This window comes from Dicentrarchus labrax, unplaced genomic scaffold, assembly GCF_905237075.1.
Source record: "Dicentrarchus labrax unplaced genomic scaffold, dlabrax2021, whole genome shotgun sequence".
NCBI classification, from domain to species: domain Eukaryota; kingdom Metazoa; phylum Chordata; class Actinopteri; family Moronidae; genus Dicentrarchus; species Dicentrarchus labrax.
This window is the reverse complement of record NW_026136715.1, coordinates 378,851-394,439: the sequence shown is the minus strand read 5'-3', so window position 1 is coordinate 394,439 and position 15,589 is coordinate 378,851. Positions and strand designations below refer to the sequence as shown.

General features: G+C 43.8%; 1 protein-coding gene across 2 annotated transcripts in view; it reads left to right on the top strand.

Moving 5' to 3' along the window:
• The window catches only part of plxnb3 (plexin B3), a 100,286-nt gene that overhangs the window by 72,300 nt on the left and 12,397 nt on the right, over nt 1-15,589 (top strand). For both annotated transcript variants that reach the window (XM_051426672.1, XM_051426673.1), the window contains 11 exons: nt 9,451-9,627; nt 9,709-9,874; nt 10,051-10,182; nt 10,769-10,873; nt 10,951-11,112; nt 11,245-11,396; nt 11,668-11,768; nt 12,707-12,924; nt 13,033-13,211; nt 14,212-14,278; nt 14,388-14,534. In XM_051426672.1, the coding sequence (XP_051282632.1) occupies nt 9,451-9,627; nt 9,709-9,874; nt 10,051-10,182; nt 10,769-10,873; nt 10,951-11,112; nt 11,245-11,396; nt 11,668-11,768; nt 12,707-12,924; nt 13,033-13,211; nt 14,212-14,278; nt 14,388-14,534 (1,606 nt within the window). The remainder of the gene's footprint in view (nt 1-9,450; nt 9,628-9,708; nt 9,875-10,050; nt 10,183-10,768; nt 10,874-10,950; nt 11,113-11,244; nt 11,397-11,667; nt 11,769-12,706; nt 12,925-13,032; nt 13,212-14,211; nt 14,279-14,387; nt 14,535-15,589) is intronic.

The window sequence follows — 15,589 nt, the reverse complement described above, 5'->3', positions numbered from 1 at the left end:
AACGTGTGTGTGTGTGTGTGTGTGTGTGTGAGAGAGAGAGAGAGTGTGTATATATTAAAAAACAACAAAAAAAATCAATTATTTTATACATTTATCTGAGTTTCCACTGGTTGTCCTCAGTTTGTGGCATGAGGAGACATATTTTGCTGCAAACATTTTTCTTAATTTAGGACATTTTATTGTGCTCAGGTAATTTGACAGTTTGAATTCACTTTTTAGGGCCAGATAACATTGTAATTTACTTTGTGATGTGGTTGTTTCTTTCCAGTATTCAATATATTTTTCTTTTTGCTTGTTGATAATTTGGTTTGGTCTGATTGAGTTGGCGTTGCTGTCCTGAGGCTGTTGGGGACATGTTACTGCAGAGAGCCTCAGGACCAGCTGGCTGAGGGGACTCTTCTCTGGTTTCAGCTCCTGGTATGTTAGGGCTTTGTGATGGTATGACTAGGGGTTAACTGATTTTAAGTGATTGTAAAATTTAATTGATCTTTTCTGTATTTTTAGTAGGAGGGGGTATTGACCGAGCTCTGCTCTGCACAGATTATTTGGTGTTTTTCTCTGCACCTGCAGGATGCTCTTACAGAACTCGGTGTGGAAAGATTCTATGATTGTTTTGTCCCATTTGTCAAATGTATTATTTAGTTTTGGTCCCCAAATTTTGCTGCCATATAGAATTATTGGTTCTAGTACAAATTGGAAAATTAAGCCAGATTTCGATTGGAATATAGATTTGTATGTTTCTCTTTATTGCATAGAAAGCTCTCCTTGCTTTGTCCCTCAGATCTTTCACAGCCATGTTGAGGTTTCCTGTGTATGTAATGTTGAGGCCAAGGTAAGTGTAGTTTTTTGTATGTTGTAATTTAGTGGTGTCTAAATAGAAATTGTGTGTAACCTGATTTCTGTATTATTTCTTAAAGATCATTATCTTAGTCTTTGCTGTGTTTACTGTCAGGGCCCAGGTCTGACAAAATCTCTGCAGGAGATTAAGGTGCTGCTGCAAACCTTCTTTAGTAGGTGAGAGCAACACCAAGTCATCTGCATACAGCAGACCTCTGATCTCTGTGTCGTTCAGGGTGAGGCCAGGTGCCGTGGAACGCTCTAGTTGGTTCGCTAATTCATTGATATATAGATTGAAGAGAATTGAAATGAGATTGCGTCCCTGCCTCACTCCCCGGCCCTGGGAGAAGAACGCTGTTTGTCTGTTTCCAATCTTTACGGCACATTCACTTTTTGTATACATGTTCTTAATCAGATCATATGTTTTTTATCCAATGCCACTTTCAAGTAGCCTATAGAAAAGGCCCTCGTGCCAGATGGAATCAAAGGCTTTTTGAAGTCAACAAAACATGCATATACCTTTCTTTTCTTAATTTTTAATTCTTGATCAATTAAAGTCTGGAGGGTAAATATATGGTCCGTTGTGCGGCAATCTGGCAAGAAGCAATTTTGGCATTTATGCAGAATATTGTGGCCATCAGGAAGTTGACAAGTTGTTTATTAATGATGTTGCAGAATATTTTTCCCAGGTTACTGGAGACACATATTCCTCTGTAGTTATTTGGATCATATTTATTTCCGGATTTATGAATTGGGGTTATTAAACCTTTGTTCCAGATGTCTGGAAAAGCTCCAGTTGACAGAATAGTACTGAATAGTTTTAGTATAGCCAATCTGATTTTATGGTCTGAGTATTTGATCATTTCGTTGAGGATTCCATCAATACCACAAGCCTTTTTTCCTTTCAGGGACTGGATGACTTCTGTTAATTCTTGTTCTGTTACTGGGTAATCTAGAGGGTTTTGGTTGTTTTTTATCACCGCCTCCAGAGTTTTCCATTTCGTGAATATCTTGTACTGATCATAATCTTTTGTAATATTACTTTATAATTCACTAAAGTGATTAATCCAAGTATTTCCATCTTGGATCGCCAATTCATCCTGCTGGGTTTTGTTTAGGTTGTTCCATTTCTCCCAGAACAGGTTGGATTCGAGGGATTCCTCAATTTCACAGAGCTGGTTCTTGCTGTGTTTTTCTTTCCTTGTTTTTAGGGTGTACTTGTATTGTTTCAGAGTGGCCTCATATTGACAGCGTATGTTGTGGTTATCTGGGTCTCTATGCTTTTCATTTGATAATTTCCTTAAAGTTTTCCTTAGGTTTTTGCATTCAGTGTCAAACCATTTGTTATTGTTCATTTGTTGAGATTTTGGTTTGGAGGCTTTCAAATTAGACAATAGAGCCAAATGATGAAAAATTGAATTGATTTTGTCCACAGCAGAATTTACACCGGAATTATTATGGGGAAATGTTTCAGTTAGAAATAAATGAGTTAAATCATATATGTTTTGATTTTCCAGTGCCTTTTGGTACGCCCCCATGCTGTCAGGGGTCCATCTGTATGAGTATGTGCTGTTAAACAGTTCCCCGGCACTAGGGGCTCCAGAGTTAGACTGGGCCCTTTTCAGATAGATTGTGATTTTGCTGTGGTCTGAGAGGGGTGTGAGGGGGCTGACTGTGAAAGCTCTAAGAGACATTGGATCTAGATCTGTAATGAAATAATCTACTGCCAAGAGCTGAGCTGTAAGTGTAGTGACCCAGAGAGTCCCCTCGTAGCCTGCCGTTGACTATGTACAGACCCAATGTACGGCAGAGCTGTAAAAGCTGCATACCACTTGTATTAGTAAGCTTGTCAAAGCTCTTTCTAGTAGAACATTCAGGGAGGGGGAAGCAGGTGCTTCCAGGTAAGTGTTTGTCTCCCTGGGTGTTCATAGTGTCAGTCAGTCCCCACAGAGTAATACATTTCACATGGTTTTATAATGGTTAATTTCCTCCTCAAGAATAGAGAAAACGTCTGGGTTGTAGTAGGGGGATTCTGATGGAGGTATATAGATGGCACACATTCAAGATTCAAGATTCAATACTTTATTGCCATACAACTTGGTACAAGTTGCCAGGGATTTGCTTCAGTGTGCTCAGGACATCAACAAAGTCAGAAAAAAAAGGACACAGAACATGTAAATACATATACAACACAAGGGCCCCAAAACATATAAGATTCTTCTTTTTTAATAACTGTGATGGACTGGCTCAGTTCTGATTTACATATATATCATATAATCATGCCTCCTGGGTTATTGTTGGATGTTTTGTTGATGGTATAATAATCTCAGTGTTGCTGTGAGGACGACCAGTGGAAACATCTTCTCTGCACCATGTCTCCTGTAAAACTATGATGTCAGAGTCTTTTAACTCTCTATTAAAATCTGAATTTCTGCTATTTAAACCAAAAGCTGATGATCACAGACCTTGAATATTCCAACATGTTATTGTAAACGATTTCATCTCTAAGTGTGATCCGTTCAAAAATTAGACAAACACCTTAAAAGAAAAATAATAATAATAAACTAGATACTGAAAAATAATAATGGTAATAAATGAAAAGTGAAAAAAGACGTAAAGAGGTAAATTTATAAAATATTAAACTTTGAGTGACATTTTAGAGTGTATCATGTGTGAAATACTGTTAAGAATTGTCCTGCTAAACTATTAATTATTGTGTAGTCTCTGCTCTTCCACCATGTAGCTACACAGGTGAGAGAAGAGCAGGTTTAGCATGTGTAATATTTCTTTTTTTTTTTCTTTTCTTTTTTTTGGGGCTTTTGTTGCCTTTATTATAGTGACAGCTGAAGACACACAGGAAAGGGGGGCAGAGAGAGGGGATGACACGCAGCAAAGGGCTGCAGGTCGGATTCGAACCCTGGGCCGCTGCAGGACTCAGCTTCGGTACATGGGTCGCCAGCTCTACACACTGAGCTATCCGGGCGACCCAGCATGTGTAATATTTCTATGAGTTCACCAGAGGGGGGGTGGGGCTGTGGTTCTTCTCACTGCTGCAGCATATTTCACCCCAATAGACTGCTGCTCCTGTAGTCTTGGTTCTGCTGTTGGGAGGAGGGGGGGTATAGGACCTCCAGGCTGGGGGGCTCTCTGGCTGGGTATCAGAGGCCAGTGTTGTGTTGGCTGTGGGGTGGGCTGTGGGTTGTGATGTTGGTGATGCGGTGGATTTGGTGGCCTGGTCGTCCTCTCTGACAGCCAGGGGTGGAAGCATGGTGGAGGTCTGGATGGTCTCGAAGGTCGAGGAGGTCCTGGCTGTCTGTGTGGGGTCTGCGTTTGTGGTTACCCCTTGGAGTCGTAGTAAAGCTCCTTCCAAGGGCAACATCCTTCAGGGTCCTAGCAAGGGTGGGGACTGCAGTTCTGTGTAGGTGTATGTTATCATACAGGCAGTCCAGGTGGAGAGTCGGGTGGTGGGCCAAGAACACGTTGGGTTTGAGGGCACAGTCCCTGGAGAGGCTGATATTCACTCTGTGAATGGTGTGGGGGTGGAAGTCTCTCCTGTTCAGCAGTGTGGATATGACTATCTTGCTGTTAGGGAATTTGGTGGAAGCTTGCTCAGTGACTCTCCTCAGAGACTCTGCCAGTCTGTCCTGTTGGGACCTTAAGTCGTGGTGCCTGTGTGGATGATGAAGTGGCTAGGTGAGCCTAGCTCAGGCACTGTTAACAGCTCCAGGGCTCTCCTGGTGTTGGGGCACCAGATCTTCTCCGTTCTGTGTCTTGGAAATAAGGTCTTTTCATCCAGGAACTTTCCATTAGAGTCCATAAGGAGGATAATGTCAGCCCTTCTGCCTGTGTGTGTTTGTTCAGTCTCAGCTGTCGGGTCTGGATGTGGAGCTGCGGTGGTGGTTTCAGGTCTGGAGCTCCTAGTTGGAGGCTGGCTAGAGGCTGGGCTTTGGACAGGTGCAGGGGTGTGACTGGCGTCTTGGCTTGGGATGTGTGTATGGAGGCAGCTGGTTGATACGGGGGGGGTTAGAGTCTGCACCAGGCTGGGTGAGAGGGGGTGAGTCCTCAGGTGTAGTGGGAGTTTGGCTGGATGTGGTCTGGGTCTGAAAGGTGAGCACAGGGGGTTGTGTGGAGTTCAGTCTGGCTTGTAGACTGAGCCCTGTTCTGTCCCTCTCATGTAGCTCTTCTCTCAGAGTAGCCAACTCAGTTCTGCAGTTGTCTCTGTCCTTCCTAAGTTTCTTCACCTCCTCACTGAGATGATCCAGCTGTGTTCTCTAACGAGCTAGTTCTTGTTGAAGCTCTCTCAGCTGTGAGTTGACATTGTTCTGTTCTTTCTTGGCCTGGAAGTCACTGACAGTAGGAGAAGTAGGCTGCTGTTGGTCCAGCTGCTCTCTGATCTGAACCAGCTCTATTTTCATCTGGGAGAAGTGTTCTCTCATTATGTCCAGGGCCTCAGAGTGCTGTAGCAAGGGAAGATCAGTGTCAGCATCTGCAGGCTGTCTATCTGGAGCAGGGACAGAACAGGAGGGTTTGGCTCCCAGGGCTGGAGCGATGTTTGTGAGGATCTCCTTTTCCTTCTCAGCACTCAGTCTCATAGCAGTAAAGTCGAGTTCAAACTGTCTCAAGTCGCCTTGTATCATGGCAGTTCCATTTTTGAACAGGTTTACTGTTATTCTGGTGGTGTCAGAGTCATTCTCTTCGAGTACACTTATTTTCCATCCACTACAAATACCTGTTTTCTTTATTGCTGGGTAATGCGATCTGAACACATTCAGCCAGGCGAATGGTTCCAATCAGTCCAGAAGATTAAATTGCAGGACCTTTGTGATGGTCCAGGAATAGGATTTCTGGTCTTTCTCAAAGTATTGTTTGTTGATATTTTCCTTTCGCAGTTTTGCTTTTGATAGCTGGGGGATATTCAATGGTTTCAGATTGTGTAGACATCATGATACAGCTGTTGATCTTCAAGGTTCTGTGTTTGTGTTTAAAACAGCACTACTGCTGTTATTGATGCCGTTACTAGGTAACCACAGTCCAGTATTAGCTTGTTAGCTATTAGCTTGAGTGTTTCAGTTGGGACTTGTTTTATAGTAATAAATGCAAAAACTTACTGATGTCAGTGTCCAGTAGTTTGCTGTTACTTGCTTTAGTCTCCCCTGTCCTCTTCTTTGTTTGTTTTTAGTTTTCTCTTTGTTTGTTTCTCTTTCTCGAAAACACACGTTTTGTTTAGCAGCAAGCCTTAAACATGACTTCTGTATACAAATACACACCGGATCTCTCTCTCTCTCTCTCTCTCTCTCTCTCTCTGTTTCCGGTGTGAGTGAGCAGCGCGGACTTTGAATGGTTTCTGTCCCCTCGTTGGGTTTCACTGCTGTATTTTCTATCTGTGCTATGTGCATGATCAGGTGAGCTTTCTTTTCATTAGTTGAGTGTTGGTTGAGTGATTGGTGGTTTGCCAGCTCGGGACAACTCAAATGTTTTGCGTGTCCACATAAATAGCAGGGAGTGGTGGTCGTCGCTGCACCCGGTGCTGGTGTATCCGTGCCTGCGGCGGTGCCTGCTGCCGACGCGTCTGCACCCGGTGCGGCGGATGTGGCGGTTCTTGGTATTCCAGTTGCAGCAGCCGGTGCCACTGGTTCACATTGTAACACTAATGATTTGGTTATGGTAGAACAGAGCAACCCTGAGGAACAACAGGCCTCTGTGGCTGCAGAGAACCTGAGTAGTTCTCAGTCTGCAGACACTGAGGAAGCTTCCATCAGTGCAGACAGAGACACTGTGAGCAACCAGGAAGGACAGGGCGTCAGTCAGGTATCATGTGAAGGAGAAGACATGGAGAATGACACTGAATCAGACTCTACATCCAGTCAAACCCCTAACAGGAACACTGATCTATATTCTTTAGACAGAATCAATGATTTTCTGAATGTAACTTTAACAAATCTGTCAGAGTATGTGATTATTTCAACTATACTGAAAAGTTCATCAGATCAGTCAATGTACTAAAAAACTGGTTGGGTTTGACTTATTGGATGAAAAGAACTAACTTCAGCGTAGGGGTCGCTGTTCTGTTCAGAGCAACTGTAAATGCAACAGTTTGATCTTCCACTGAAGTGTTGAAGGGTCAGCTGTTGGTTGTAAGGGCAGAAATAAAGAACTCTGTACTATATGCCCCAAATCAGGGAGCAGAAAGAGTAGGTTTCTTCACCCTGCTACTCAATGAGCTAAAGAATCACCACCAGGATCATTGAATCATAGGTGGGGATTTTAACTGTACTGTAGACTTTACTGTGGATAGGACAAGTGAGGAACCCCACCCACAGTCCTCTCAAAGCCTCAACAGCATCATCACACAGCTTGATCTGTTAAACACACGGAGGGTCAAACATCCACAATCCAGACAATACACATGGGTAAGGGGTCAGTAATAACAGGGTGAGGGCAGCGAGACTGGACAGGATCTACATTTCTCAGTCTCAGCTCCAGACTAATTCACAGAAACATAAGTCCAGTTGGCTTTTCTGATCACCATTTCATCATCACGGAGTTGATCATTTCACCAGCTGAAAGGGTTAAATCCTACTGGTTCTTTAATAACAAACTTCTACAAGATAGTACTTTCTGCCAGAGCTTTGAGTGTTTTTGGCAGCAGTGGAAAATCCTGTGTTCTGCACTTAGGGCTTTTGGCATTGGTGAGGGTTTTTTGGCTTGGGTGGTTTATCGTACAGCGGTGCTGTAAGATGGGGGCAGGGCTGAGTCGGCCACTCCCTGTACAGCGGGATCAATCTTGATCGTCCTCCTACTGATTTTGTTTATGCAGATGATGTAAAAAAATTTGTCACCAATCAGGAGGACGTTCAATATTTGAAGGACACCCTGTCGCTGTATGAAAAGGCCTCATCTGCACGGGTGAACTGGGCAAAGAGTGAGGCTTTGTTGATGGGGCAGTGGAGGAACCAGGCAGTGCCCAGTCTGCCTGGGGGACTTGAGTGGGGTCTGAAAGTGCTGGGAGTAATTTTGGGCACCGAGGGCTTTCAGGTAAAGAACTGGGAGGGAGTTCAGGAGAAAGTGTGCACTCAGTTGGCTAAATGGAAATGTTTGCTACCCCAGTTGTCATATAGGGGAAGAGTTCTGGTGGCTAATAACCTGGTCGCTTCGACTCTGTGGCACAGACTCATCGCTCTGACACCACCAAGACGCCTGATGGAGGACGTTTAGAGAGCCATCCTTGACTTTTTCTGGTCTGGTCAGCACTGGATCAGGGCTGCAGCCCTCTATCTGCCTGTGGCTGAAGGAGGTCAGGGACTGATCAACATCCAGTCTAAGATCGCCTCCTTTAGAATACAGACTACAAAAAGACTACTATACGATTGTGGCCCAAGCTGGTTTGATACAGCTCGCCTGCTGCTGAGGAGAGCTGGGCGTTTGGGCTACGATAAACAGCTCTCCCTTCTACGGCCCGAGGACCTGGATCTGACTGGATTGACACCTTTTTACAGCTCGGTGTTGCAGGCTTGGCAGATCTTTAAGACCAAACGTGGCACAAACGACATTCTGGGTATGTGGTTGTTTGAAGAACCTCTGTTTTTCAACAAACAGACAGGTAGGAGGGAGGAGGTGAGCTGCTGTCTCTCATAACTCCTCAGCTGGACAAGTTTCAGTATGCAGGGAAGAAGACAGTTTATCAGGTCTGCGTCAAGGTTCTGAACCTACGCTCTTTGGTAGGGATGAAGGAGTCAAGGTAGACTGAGTTTTTTGGTCCAGACGCTTCCCCGAAAGGCAGCTAGCGGTCCCTGTACAAGCTGCCCGCTGAAAAGCGAACAGCAGACCTCCAGTGGAGGGTTGTACAGGGGGCAGTAGCCACAAACAGATACAGAGTGCACCTGGATCCAGTGCAGGGGGAGGACTGTGTGTTCTGTTGTCAGACTGAGACCTTGTTTCATATATTTGTTCAGTGTCCTCGGTTGTCGGCGCTGTTCCAGCTTTTAAACAGGTGGTTTCTGGGTCTGGGGGAAGAATTTTCTTTTGAGTTCTGAAGGGACTGCTGAAGGCCCGTCTGAGGGTGGAACATGCTTACCATCAGATGGTGGACAATATGCAGGCCTTCAGTCACATATGGGCTGTTCGGGGGGTTTTATGCTCTGTGTGTTTTTATATTTATGTATTTTTGTTGTTTCTTTGGTTTGTTTTCTTTTGTTTTCTTTAGCTCTAAAGTGATGATGTTATTGTGATAGAAAAGTCCAATAAAATGTGTGTTAATTCTCTCCCCTCCTCTCCCCTCCTCTCCTCCTCCTCTCCTCCTCCTCACCTCTCCTCTCCTCTCCTTTCCTTCTCTCCTCTACTCTCCCCCTCTCCTCCTCACCTCCTCTCGTCTCCTCCTCTCCCCTCCTCTCCTCCTCCACACCTCTCCTCTCCTCCTCTCCTCTACTCTCCTCCTCTCCTCCTCTCCTCTCCTCTCCACCTCTCCTCTCCTGCTCTCCTCTCCTCAATTCCTCTCCACCTCTCCTCTCCTCCTCTCCTCCTCTCCTCTACTCTTCACCTCTTCTCCTCTCCTCCCCTTCTCTCCTCCTCCTCTCCTCCTCCTCTCCTCTTCCTCCTCTCCTCCTCTCCCCTTAGTGTGGAGGAGGTGAACGACACCCAGCTGGTGTGTCAGACTGGTTCCAGTAATCAGACTGGTGGAGTCCCGGTTCGGGTTCTGTTTGGTAAGGCGGAGAGAACGGTTCCCAGCGTTACCTTCCGTTACCTTGACGACCCCGCCATCACTGACGCCACGCCCGCAGAGAGCTTCTACGCGTAAGAAACACCTGTCACCGATAATCAATCATCTTATAACTCAAACAGCGTCCTAATGATGTGACCACTTCCTGTGCTCAGAGGCGGGCGCGTTGTCATGGTGACGGGCAGAAACCTGGATGTCGTCCAGCAGCCAATCATAGCAGTGTGGGTGGAGCCTCTGGAGGTCCAGAGGGTGAAACGGAGGAGACGATTGGCTCTGCTCACCGCTAAACAGCAGCTGATCTTCAACAGCACCATGACAACGGTGAGACCAACCGGCCAATCAGACGCAGGGTCAAAGGTCATCTGAGCCTGAAAAATGCTTTTAATTTGGAAAGTTACTCTACCTGTCTGTCCCTCCACCTGTGCCTCTCTCTTCATGTCTGCCTTCCCTCTTGTCTCTCTCTCTCCTGTCTGTCTCTCTACCCGTCTGTCTCTCAGGTTTCGGAACGCTGCTCTGTCCTGTCGTCCTCTCAGATGACCTGTCCGACCCCCAAGGTGACATCAGAGGTCAAAGTGAAGGGGGTGTGGTTTCAGTTGGATAACGTCAGAGTCCACTATGACAGCATCAAGGTACCTGTCTGTCTCTGTACTTGTCTGTCTGTGATGTGCTGTTAAGATCTGATCTGAAGATGGTACAAAGATAAGACACATTTATATATATTCCTAACTATATTTATATAATTATATGTATTCATATGTATTCATAACTATATTTATATAATTATTATTTATATATATGTATTTATAGAATTATATATTCAAATATAATTATATATAAATATATATATTTATATGTATTTATATATATAATGATATATTATTATATCATTATATATAATAATATATTATTATTATATCATTATATATACTGATATAATAATAATAATAAATATAATTATATATATTATTATTATATAATTATATATACTGATATAATAATAATAAATATAATAGATAGCAGAAAGGGGCAAGGCTTAGGAAGAGTCAGTTATTACTGAGGAGGTAAAAAATTAGCCACACAGAGATACAGACTGTATGTTGTTAACAGAACAGTGTGAATGAAGCTTTACAGTACAATTGATCACTGACAGTCTGATGGATAAACCTGTCTGTCTGTCTGTCCACCTGTCTGTCTGTCTGCCTGCCTGTCGCTCAGGGTAAAAGCTTCACCTACTATCCAAACCCAGAGTTTTTCCCTCTGAATCGAGAAGCTCCGGATGCTCCGTATCCATTCAAACCAGGAGGAGTGATCGCTGTGGAGGTAAACCTCTTTACTGGACTCTGTGAACCAGTTCACTGACAGACTCCGTAAGACCTGACTATGTGTCCATCCCTCAGGGCCAGCACCTCACCAGAGCCATATCCAGACAGGAAGTTACAGCCTGGCTCGGGGACCAGGAGTGTGAAGTGAAAACTCTGGACAACACTCACCTGTACTGTGAACCTCCAGAGATCCAACCAATGAGTGTGGACGAAGGCAACGAGCTGCCCAGCCTCAAGGTAAATATCTACATATGTATGTATACAGTTTACGTAGTAGATAGATAGATAGATAGATATACTTTATTAATTAATTATTATTATATATTTACTGTAAGTGATTTTTGGTCGGTCTGTCTGTCTGTTTCTCAGGTGTTCATGGGAAACCTGCATGTGGACCTGGGGTTGGTTCAGTATGACAGTGACTCTCTGCTGTCTCCCGTCCCATTGGCTGCTCAGATTGGTTTGGGGGCGGGAGCAGCTGTCATCATCCTGTCAGTGCTGGTCGTCATCCTCATGTACAGGTACCTGTCTGTCTGTCTGTCTGTCTGTCTGTCTTGTTTTTAAATTTTAACCCTTAAACAAACACTTTCTTCTTTTGTTTGACAGTATTTATTCCGTATTCTCTATTGAAGTTTTATAACGTTTCCACTGAGTGAAATACTGCATACACGTAGCTTTTTTTATTTAAAATGTTTGTGAGGAGTCGCCAACAGTTTTTATATTGATCACAATCACTGTGTGTGTTTGTGTGTGTGTGTGTGTGTGTGTGTGTGTGTGTGTGTGTGTGTTTAGGAGGAAGAGTAAACAGGCTCTCAGAGATTATAAGAAGGTTTTGCTGCAGTTGGAAACTCTGGAGATCAACGTGGGAGACCAGTGCCGCAAAGAGTTCACTGGTACACAAACACACACCAAAACCCACCCTAACCCCTGACCCTTCACCTTACAACCCCCTAACCCTAACTCTACCTCCCCCACCAAAAAAACTAAACATAACCCACAGTCTCATCCACAATGCATAGACTAAAATCACTAGGGATGAACTATATTGGTATTTTTCCAGCTGATAAGATAACTGATAATTTCACATTGTTGCATTTTAAAATAAGTTGATAACCTGCAGTTTCTGCACTCTTGATGATAATAAAGGCTCAAGTGCAGGTAGCAAGGATGGTAAATGGACTGTACTTATATAGCAGCATGCAGCAGAGAGAGCCGGGGATTGAACCTCCAACCTTCTGATTAGTGGACAAAGTGCTCTACCTCCTGAGACACAGCCACCCCTTGAGGATGGTTGATTTAATATTCAATAGCTCTGTTCTAATCTAACTATTGTTTACACAACAACTAACAATAGTTCTGACTCTTCAAATGTTCATTCATTATTTCTACTTCATCAAGAACATAAAGTCAATCAATCATCAGTCAATCATCAGACTTACAGTTTTACCAGTTTAGGGTTAAAGGTCAGTAAAGGTCAATGTACATCAGTTCAACCTCACACTTGAAGACTTCTTCAGTATGACTGATCAGAAAATCAGTAGTCAGTAGTTATTGTTTAAACTCTGATCTGATCTTCGGTCTTTAAGAGAATAATAAGACTCAGTGGCATCCCTGATGGTTGTGTAGAGGTACTGCAGCCTCTTTGATGAAGCACACCATCAGAAATATGCAGTCTCAGTTCGAGTATTTAAGAAGTTTTATAAATGTGGCCTCAGTTTATCTGGTCTGGACTCTTCAGGATATGGGCAGCAGGAGTCGGGTTGGGTGCAACAAGCACCGAATCAAACTTTGAGGCGGTCTACAGCTGTAACGTCCTCTTCTTCTTGTCTAGACCTGATGACAGAGATGATGGACCTGAGCAGTGATGTTGGAGGACCAGGACTCCCCCTGCTGGACTACAGGACGTATGCAGAGAGAGTCTTCTTCCCTGGCCAGCAAGTGGCACCGCTGAGCCGCCAGCTGGACCTGCCGGAGTCCAGGAGGCAGACTGTGGAACAGGGTCTCCAGCAGCTCAACAACCTGCTCAACAACAGACTCTTCCTCACCAGGGTGGGTCGGGGGACAGGAGGAAGGTCATTTAATGCTGCTTTAACCTGATCTCAGATCAGGAGAGACATGGACGTGCAGGTGATGGTTTGTTGTGTGTCTGTCTCTCAGTTCATCCACACTCTGGAGGCCCAGCAGGGATTCTCTCAGAGGGACCGGGGCTACGTAGCCAGTCTGCTCACCATGGCCCTGCACGACAAACTGGAGTACTTCACCGAGGTCATGAAGAGTCTGCTGCAAGACCTGGTCCAGCAGTACGTCGCCAAGAACCCCAAACTGATGCTGCGCCGGTACATAAAACAAATCAAATTTTTCATGGCCAAGACAATAGCATAAAGTTTCAGATAAACGATAAAACAATGAAACAGCATAATACTTTGTACATAAAACAAGGAACAGGTTTAAAACAAGCAGTAAATGACATCAAGTATTCAGGAAGGGTACAAGTAGTCTCTAAATCTGTTTCTGTTATCTTCCATTTTTATAAAATAATTGTTTAAAATATTTTAAAGTGACTCTGTAGCTCACAGTAAGTGAGTAAAGCACTTCCACCACAGACAGGGCTCGAGGAATAATAAACAGATTGAATCCCTGCGATCGAAGGTTACAACTGCTGATAGAGTCAGTTGAGACCAGAAATAAGAAGGAAGCTGGTGTAATATGGACGTAACAGTGCTCCTTTCTACCACAGTATAAGGAACCAACTCTCTCATATAAACTTCAATGATATGAAAACCCAAATCAGAAACGAAACGTAATGCAGCCTGGTACACTGAATGCAGGTATAAAATATCTACATAAAGCCCAATTATTTGTTGTTTGAGACTCTTTCAGTCACTTAAAGTAACAATCTGATTTACTCCATCATCAGTCTTAAACCTTGAGAATCACATCCTTTTGGTTTTGTCGGCAATTAGAACAATTTAGTCTCAGTCCACAAAAAATCCTTAAAATCAGTTTTTCATAAAAACTAAATATTGGTAACATTGCTGATATAAATTGTAAAGAAAATAGGACCATGTATGTACCCTTGTGGGACACCATTTTTTATATTTAAAAAAGCTATAAAAATAAACCATCAACCTGGACACTTTCTATTAGTTTTCAAACCATTTAGCGTTTTTTGAAGACAATCCTGTTAACCAACCTCCAACAAAACAGAGTCGTAGATCAGGATTTATCTAAATCGTTTCATTTATTGAATCAGATCCTGGCAGCTGTCTGTCTGTCTGTCTGTGCATCTCCCTGTCTGTCTGTCTGTCCTGCTGATGGTTGTTTTCTGTGTTTCAGGACAGAGACAGTTGTAGAGAAGATGTTGACCAACTGGATGTCGATCTGCCTCTACTCCTTCCTCAAGGTCTGTCTGTCTGTAGAAACACTAACCTGTCTCTGTCTTCAGTTGCTACCCCCGTCTGTCTCACCCTTACCTGTCTGTCTGTCTGTCTGTCTGTCTGTCTGTCTGTCAGGAGGTGGCCGGGGAGCCTCTCTACATGCTCTACAGAGCCATAAAGTATCAGGTGGATAAAGGGCCGGTGGACGCTGTTACGGGAAAAGCCAAACGGACGCTGAACGACAGCCACCTGCTGAGAGAGGACATCGACTACTGCGCCATGGTAACCACGGAAACATACACACACTATTCAATTTTATTTGTATTTATATAAGAAATTATCTCAGGTCACTTTTCAAATAATCAGAATCAGAAATACTTTATTGACTGACTCTCTCAGGGAGGAGTTAAACAGTTTGATGGCCACAGGCAGGAATGACTCTTCTGTGCCGCTCTGTGGTTCAAGTCGGTGGAATCAGTCTCGCACTGAAAGTCTTCCTGTGTTTGACCAGTTTATTGTGGAGTGGGTGGGAGACATCGTCCAACATGGTATGAAGCTTGGACAGCATCCTCCTCTCTGACACTGCTGTCAAAGAGTCCAGCTCCACTCCCACAGCGTCACTGGCTTTGTGGATCAGTTTATTGAGTCTGTTAGCACTGGCCACCACAGACTCATAGAACATCCTTAGCATGGTCCTGTAGATGTTGAAGGACCTCAGCCTCAGCAGAAAATAGAGACGGCTTTGGTCCTTCCTGTAGAGTGTTTTTAGCCCAGTCCAGTTTATTGTCAACTACCAGGTACTTGTAGTCCTTCACAGTGTCTACACTGACCCCCTTGTTGGAAACAGGGATCAGTGGAGCCTTGGACTTCCTCAGATCCACAATCCAGCCTAGAAGTAACAAATGCATGGATTAGTTTTTCTGCATCTGTCTGTGACAGGATGTCTGATGTTTGTAATATTACGTAAATGAAAGAAGGCAGTCCTAGATGTTTGCTTTATGTGGGAATTAATGACATGTCCTGATCAAAGATAACTCCAAGATTCCTGACAGTGGTGCTAGAGGCCAAGGTAATGCCATCTAGAGTAACTATATCTTTAGACAGTGAGTCTCTGAAGTTTTTAGGGCCAAGTACTAGTACTAGTTTAACATCAGAAAATTGCAGCTCATCCAGGTTTTTATGTCCTTAAGACATGTTTGTAATTTAGATAACTGGTTAATTTCATTGGGCTTGATTAATAGATATAATTGTAATTAAAAGATCATTATTAACTTTAACCAGAGCTGTCTCTGTGCTGTGATGAACTCTAAATCCTGACTGAATATCCTCAAATAAGC